The 7,553-nt window shown below is 48.2% G+C and overlaps 1 protein-coding gene across 3 annotated transcripts; it reads left to right on the top strand.

Annotated features, from left to right (window-relative positions):
• Positions 1 to 68: 68 nt before the first annotated feature.
• On the top strand, positions 69 to 7,298 carry ska2 (spindle and kinetochore associated complex subunit 2). Of its 3 annotated transcripts, none has more exons than XM_088906901.1 (4): positions 69 to 193; positions 4,539 to 4,628; positions 5,126 to 5,365; positions 5,794 to 7,298. In XM_088906901.1, exons 1-4 carry the CDS (start codon positions 161 to 163, stop codon positions 5,827 to 5,829), a joined length of 399 nt encoding a protein of 132 aa, XP_088763027.1. In that variant the 5' UTR covers positions 69 to 160; the 3' UTR covers positions 5,830 to 7,298. The 3 variants fall into 3 exon arrangements, with proteins under 3 accessions (XP_088763027.1, XP_088763025.1, XP_088763026.1); XM_088906899.1 differs by having other exon boundaries at positions 6,929 to 7,298; XM_088906900.1 differs by having other exon boundaries at positions 6,932 to 7,298.
• Positions 7,299 to 7,553: the final 255 nt, after the last annotated feature.

Genomic DNA, 7,553 nt, shown 5'->3' on the forward strand with positions numbered 1-7,553 from the left:
GATGACCGCCCCTCTCTGATCGTCCATTCCGTAACCAGCGTCTCTCTCCGCCGGCCAATCCGGGGCCAGTATTTCTGACAGGTGACCAATCGGCTTCGCGGTTACATGAAGCCCAGGCTTTGTATTTACGGGGCTGCCTGAGGAATGTAAACTATTCAACATGGAGACACCAGTCAATAAGCTGGAGGCGATGGTAAGCTGCCGTTTTATCTAAAAAATTGATAGGAAAAAATGGGACAAACGAGGGCTGGCAGGTACGCGCGGTGCGTTTGGAGCCTCCCCCGTCTGTGGCAAATACTCGCCGCCCTCAGACGGCGGACAGGAAAGAGGCGAAAATAGCGAACGAAAACGGGGGGGGGGATAAAATCACTCCCGTTTCTGTGTTGTGCGATGGCGGGGGAGGAAGGGCCGAGGCGCCGGGAGAGTGTCGGCGGAGGGACGGGCGAGCAGGCGGCGGGCGGGGGGGCGAGTAGCGGGGCCGGAGCTGCGCGCGGGAGACGAGGCCGCGCGCGCGCGCTCCCGGCGAGTGACCGTTAACGTTCGGAAAAAAAAAATAGTTTCAAACTGGGTCTCGCGCTCCCCATTGGTGTGCATACGGGTACCTGGAGCCCGGGGGTGGGCGGGGCGGGGCCGGAGCGCTCTGATTGGCGCAGAGCGAGGAGGGGAAGAACCGCGCTCGCCCCTGATGGCGCCCAGCGGCCAGTCCTCGGATAATACCGAGCCTGACGGCGGCCTCGCCTCAGCGAGCCCTTATCCCGCCCTCCTGGTACGGGTGAGCTCTGAGGAAGACGCGGGTTTGCTGTAAGTGGGGCTGGTGGAGCAGTAGGTGGCGCTCTTTCCCGTCTGACCCGGGAGATGTGCCAGCAGGAGGCGCTGGACTGCTGTCACAGCTCCTTGGCTGTTACAGACCCGCAGCAGTGTTAATCCCCGTGTCCTGTCCTGTCTGGCTTGTCCGATGTCCTGGAGCAGCTGGAGCTCGGGCGGGTGCTGCGGGTCCTCCTGTGTGCAGAGCAGGGGGTGGAGGGTGCTGCGGGTCCTCCTGTGTGCAGAGCAGGGGGTGGAGGGTGCTGCAGGTCCTCCTGTGTGCAGAGCAGGGGGTGAAGGGTGCTGCAGGTCCTCCTGTGTGCAGAGCAGGGGGTGGAGGGTGCTGCAGGTCCTCCTGTGTGCAGAGCAGGGGGTGGAGGGTGCTGCAGGTCCTCCTGTGTGCAGAGCAGGGGGTGGAGGGTGCTGCAGGTCCTCCTGTGTGCAGAGCAGGGGGTGGAGGGTGCTGCAGGTCCTCCTGTGTGCAGAGCAGGGGGTGGAGGGTGCTGCAGGTCCTCCTGTGTGCAGAGCAGGGGGTGGAGGGTGCTGCAGCAGCTGGGACCCCGGTCTCATTGTTCCTGAAACAGCTTTCAATCGCACGAATCTCAGAAAGTTACTCTTTTCAGTTTTGTAATTTAACATTCAGGTCTCGAGTACTTGGCCAGTTCTTCACCCAGATACAACAGTATTTCCATTAATGGTTAAGTTTACATAAATAAGGAACATAAATAAAGAACAATTCCCTTTACCTGAAGCTTCTCTCCATTGAAGAGACTGTGCGTGTTCAGCCTGTACCTTCTTCTTAACGGACTTCAGGGTTTTAAACAAATCTTGAGTTTTTCGTTTTCAGAGTTAATTTTAGTAGCGGTGACAAAAACTTGTAATTCGATATTAATTTGCCCGATTCTCCTGTCCGAAGCTCCGGTGATCTGTGCTCATTGCGCAGGCTGGAGTGATCCTGGAGCAGCACAAGAGCTACACCTGCCCTGGGACAGAGCCCTGACCAGTACCACCACACTCTGCAGAAGGTCCTGTCCCTTTCCAAAACCTTTCAGTTCACACTTAAGGACACAGGAACAGGACCGTGCTGCCCTGCGCTGTGACGAGAAGGAGAGAGTGAGGGCCTTCTCCCCACTGCCGGCCGGACCGGGGGCTGTGTCCACTCTGGGGCGTCGGGGACCCCCTGCTTCCACACTATCTTGTCTGTCCAGTGCCCCTTTTATGTTGTACTACTGGTGACCCTGTAAAGAAAGCAGTGCAATGTTAAAAGGGCATTGGCCAGGGATTGTGCCCGAGCTGGTCCCTGGGGGGAGGTGCAGCAGGAGGGAGAGAGGCAGGCGAGCTGCTGGCAGCTGCTCTGACTTTATTGCACTACTGTAGTTGACAGCTAGCAGTGCAATAGTATTGTCAAAGCGTCTGAGGGCAGCCGAGCACCGGCCATCGCAGAGGCGTGAGGCGGGACGGGGCCTGGCGCAGCAGGAGGGGGGGCGTTCCCAGAGCGGCCTTTGACCTCCGGCACCTCGCTGTCCGCCAGCCCGGCGCTCAGGCCTACAGAGCCTACAGAGGTGTGCAGGACAGGTCTGGAGTTTCTGAACCCTGTCTTGCAGATTGTGTTGAGTGAGGACTTTGAATCAGAGAACACCAATCTCTCTCGCTCCCTGGGCAGTACTCTGGGGGACGAGAGCTCCTTCCATCTCATAATGCACCTCCAAAAACACTTGGGGGGGCAGCATATTCATACACTGGAGTCACACTCCCAACGAGGTCTATATTACTGTATTACTTTCTGACTTTCAACATGTCTGCTGTCGTTCAGGAAAGGCTTAAGGTAAGACGACCACTGAGGATTTGAATTAACCTGTACAAACTGGGGAGAAAAAGGAAAAATCAGAATTGCACAGTAAGGCCTAGATGCACTGCTCTGACTGTAATGCAATATCACCGTCTTTAAATTTAAATTTAATCTTGTGTCACTAAGTAGTCAGGGATTACAGTGACGTAAAGATTTAAGAATACAGATTAGTGAGTACAGTTTAATGTGTGAAACATTTAGGAAAACAGCAGGGGACATCATCTTTTATTGTGATTTGAGGGATTTTTCAGCTTCAGCACAATTATCAGTTCTTTTCAATCAAAACTCAGTGTGTAGTATGTCATCAGTCAAGAGTGTGCGAAGAATTAGAAATGTGTTTTTGTGGGGATGATTTTCAGTTCTCTGTGAGCAGTGAGAACATAGTGTGGCTTTCCTCTAAAATAAAAATATACATTTTGCATTGTCAGCCCCTGTATTTTGTTTGCTATTTTGTTGGAGCTCATCCAGCTGTTGTGTGAGTGTGGCCATGGTATGTGTACCATGCATATTTTTTTTGTGCCTGATTTTACACCAGCTTCACCACAACCCTGCAAAAACATTTTTTGCAGTCATGACACATTCATTACAGATTCTGACACATTTTGAGATACCGCATCAAAGCAGGACACCACTGTAAGAACTGTTGTTCTGAGCTGCCACTTCCAATCCCCTGTTCCTGTTCCCTCCAGGACAGCGGGTGGGGCCCCTGGGGCTCAGGGTTGCTTTTACCCCGGTGAGGGGTAGTTTACCCTGGTGGCGTCACACTGCTCTCACGATTATCTGACTGCAGCACAAGCACACCTTGTAGAAGATTTGGATATAGTAGTTTTATTGTTTGATGTTGTGTAATTTCTGTTTTTGTAACTCCCATAATTTAACGTTAGCAGTTTTGGGGTGTGGGAAAACGGTGATCACAAGAGTAATTAAAAACATGAATCCAGAATCCATCGCCTCTCCTCCCTTCTGTCAATTTCACACTCATGTCATTTCTCTGCATAAGCTTGCACAGCGACGGTGTGTTTTTCAGAGTGCGGTTTGAAAGCACACCTGGTCAGTCCTGAGTTCTGGAGGCTTGTCGGTACTGTGCTCAGGGTGCAGCGCCCAAGTGCTGCCCTGCTCTCCCAATGGCCATGTGTCTGCAGCCTCTGTGAAGCTGGAGCTTGGGAGAACATTTAATAAACCAGTTAGTTGGGTTGTGTTCTTTACTAAGGAAGCCTTCCTTGGCCACAGGTGAAGAGTGTGCTCTGCTTCGTGCATAGAACTGTCCATGGATACATACAGCCCTACGTGTGCATCGGAGGTAGAGGGGTTGAATTGGATTAGGTTGTGTGAAGAAATGGAAATCTTAATGCAATATATTTAAGCCTGTTTAAACAATAGCTTCCTCATACTCTGAATTTGAAAACTGGGTGTATTTATCAAACCCTGGGTTCTTGTGAATAACTTCTGCTAATTATCATGTCCTTTCTGTTAGGTTCCTTAATCAAAAGGTCACACTGCCAGCTTCTCATTTTGGAGTTCACACAAGTACAAGTAGTTTCATACTTGGTCCTGAACTGGTATTTGTAAGAGGGCTGTTCAAATGTGCTTTCTATGTTGAAGGCAGCTTTAATCAATTATTAAATCTGTAAGGGGTAAAATTGCAATTTTTTGCATAAAAAGAATGCAGATGTTTTGTAGTTGTATTTAAAGGGGCTCTTTGACTTGACTATTAAACTAACTTCTGTTTTTATACAATTTGCAATAAAGGCGAATTGACACCCAGTGGTCCCCAGCACTAGAATTCGGATGAAATGGGATAAAATGCAGTGAGGCTGGGGGATCTCTGTTTTATCTCCAGTAGTGTTGTACGGTGCTTGAGTGAACATTTTCTCCTCCTTTTCAGTTCCAGAAGGCAGAGTCTGACCTGGGATACCTGGAGAAACAGCTGAAGTTTGAGTTCATGACTAAAATGGCAGAAAGTGGAGCCGCTGAGGTACATGATGGGAGAAATAGAGGAGTCTGTCAGTCTCAGTCAACTGCAACACATGGGCTCCATTCATATTCTTTAAATAGCAGCTAACACAGGCAAATCATGTGCACCACTGAACCACATCCACTGTCTTTACTTAAAGAGCAAGTGATTGGTCTGTGAAAACCAAATCTTTTTTTTACTCTTAGAAATGTAGAAAAATAACCTTTGAAAAGCCTTTTTTCAGGATGGTACATATTTACTACAACACATAGAAATGCATTCTTGAGCTGCTGCTTCTTTGCCCTGTGTACAGTAGGTGTGTGGTGTTTCACTGTTCTTTAGTCTGACCCTGTCTAAAGGGGCTTGGAGCTCATGTAGTTGTCATTACGCAGCAGAGTAACACAAGTAACTGAATCTGTAGCCCATGACTGGCCGTACAGACCGAAGGTGCCTCACCGGCTGCTCGAGACGCAGGGGTGGGCGAGTTCATGGCTGAGCCAGGCTGTGGATGTTTGCAGGACAACCCTGTGAAGCTGCTGGAGAAGCTGTCTGCAGTCAAGGCCCGGCACAAAGCCCTCTGCGCGCAGATGGAGGAGATCACCAAACAGCAGCAGCAGTCAATGGAGGCCATCAGAGCTCACCTCAGCACCACGGTGCAGCTGGTGGAGCAGCTGCAGAAGAGCGCCGACGTGGAGGTGCAGCCCCCGCGCGAGGCGGAGCAGGCCGCCGCCCAGGCCCTCCTGGGGGACACTGTGGAGGTAAGAGATGCGCTCCCACCCCTCCAGACCCCTCGCCTCCGCCGTTCTGTGCCCTGCTTCTACTACGATGTTTGCCACATGAAACAAATTCACAAAATAAGATTTTTTTTCGGTTGGCTCTGTGCATCTGTGAACCAGGGATCAGTGTTCAGGTTACCATTAAGGTACATTTGGACGAAATCTGCTTTTCTCTCTTCCCTGATGTTAATCAGTTCAAAGTATTTTTCATCTTAGGTTTAAGAATGTTTCTGAAACCCTGTTGCAGTGCAAAGCCATTTTATCTTCCCTTCACCACATTACAATTTGAGCACAAACCCAATGAAATCTTTGGTGGCAGAGTTCATACAGAAAATAGACTCGTAAGAAGAACGTTGTGAGTTCTCAGGAGAATTCCCCCCATGTCTTATACAACATCTTTCTGTTAACAGATCCCAGCTGCCTCTGGGGCCTCAGCCGCAGTGTGAGTACGGCTAGACATTCCCCTGAATCACAGAAACCTTGCAAGAGCGACTCATCAGACATCTTTCAGCTTGTGTTAGCATAGTGACCACTAGGCGGTGCTGTTGTTCCAAAATAATCTGACTCTCCTCTCGGAAGGAGACAAGTGTGATAGAAACTACCATTCAGAACTGAAAAATTGAAAAATTCAAAACTTAAGAATTAAATTCCAGACACCAAAGAGTAGTCTTCCAGTATTCAGTCCTGAAGTCCAAGGAACATTATTGTACATTGAGAACACGACAAAGTTCTGGAAGAAAAACCCAGTTAGAAAGTACATGCTGTCCGGCTACAGTGTGCCTGTACTTTTTCACTTATCACATTCTGCAGCTTTTCATTTGGCAGTTCTGGCCTCCGGGGGCAGCTGGGAAAGCGCAACTCTGGAAACCCGGATGCGCTGGAATGATGAGAATGAAGTCAGACTCATGTCAGACTGACAGGAGCCCCAGGACACACCCTTGCTGTTCTGAATGTAAACGGACAACCTGAGTGTGACGTATTTGTTAAATTATATAAATTAATATTTTAAGACTTTACACCTGTGGCTTGTCGGGACAGGCTCCAGCTCCGCTGTGTGCCTGAATGGGATGAAGAGGTTACCTTTTAGAAACTAGAGGTCAAAACTGAAATGTGACCTGTTGTCTGGTGCTCCGATCATCCGCCTTGCACGTCACTTCAGAGTCTAAGCACAGATGAAATGAGCTCACTCACGGAGTTTCGTAGTGCTTGTCATTTGAGCTCTAGCCTCATTTCATCATGTTTAGACAGGGACACATTTTATAACTCTTAAACTCAAAGCAAGCTTCTGTATTTGTCACTACCATATCCTTTTGTACAAACTGCAGTTACAGCTGGGATTATTATTTGAATCAATTTTCATTCTATTTTAAGGCAGTAACATTTTAGTGGCTATTAGCATGAGAATAAGCTGAAATAATGAGCATTGTGATTTACTGTCAAAAGCTGCTTTTGAAGCATGTTGGCATGTTCAGACCTGGTCATGAGGAGTCTTGATCTTCAGGCCATGCTGGGCAGTATGGGCACGTTACACTGGTTCCATCACAGCAGGACCTGAACAGAACAGTGCAAGGAAACGCCCTGGACCCATGACTGGAGACCTGGCTGACCGGTACAGGCAGCTTTATGAGCACATGATGGGACCAGACCCTGCTAGACAGAAGGAGTGGGATTGGTACAGGAGCTCAACACACTGCAGAAAGTGCTTTTCCAGCTCACTGCTTCTGAAAGCTCCTCAGCCAGTTGTAAGAGTCCTGTAGTCTTTCTGCACACAGGATGCAGTTTTTGCCTTAGATGACTGGAAATTTGCAGAAATGTTATTTTTGTACAGATGTTTTAAATGTATGAATGTTTGATGTGTATGATGAGATTGTAAATGTATGGATGTTTAATAAAGATATAAATTTTTTTTCTGATAGTGGTTTAAGACAAAAATAAGTCCTAAAAAATATTTATTCAGAATCTGGTGCAAGCATCTATTTTTTGTGTTTTAATGGCAAATCAAACAAGAACACAGGTTAACACCACATTTGTTGCAATAGCTATGGAGTATAATATAAATTCATGCCTATTTGTTTTTTTGATCTTTTAAAATATTTAAAAAACAGTTGATGTATAATATTAAGATTAAAAGTCTCTTCAGACCTCTTTGGCTTGTACAGTACTAACAGGC

The sequence above is a fragment of the Atractosteus spatula genome, chromosome 27 (genome assembly GCF_055471065.1).
Source record: "Atractosteus spatula isolate fAtrSpa1 chromosome 27, fAtrSpa1.hap1, whole genome shotgun sequence".
In the NCBI taxonomy this organism is placed as follows: domain Eukaryota; kingdom Metazoa; phylum Chordata; class Actinopteri; order Semionotiformes; family Lepisosteidae; genus Atractosteus; species Atractosteus spatula.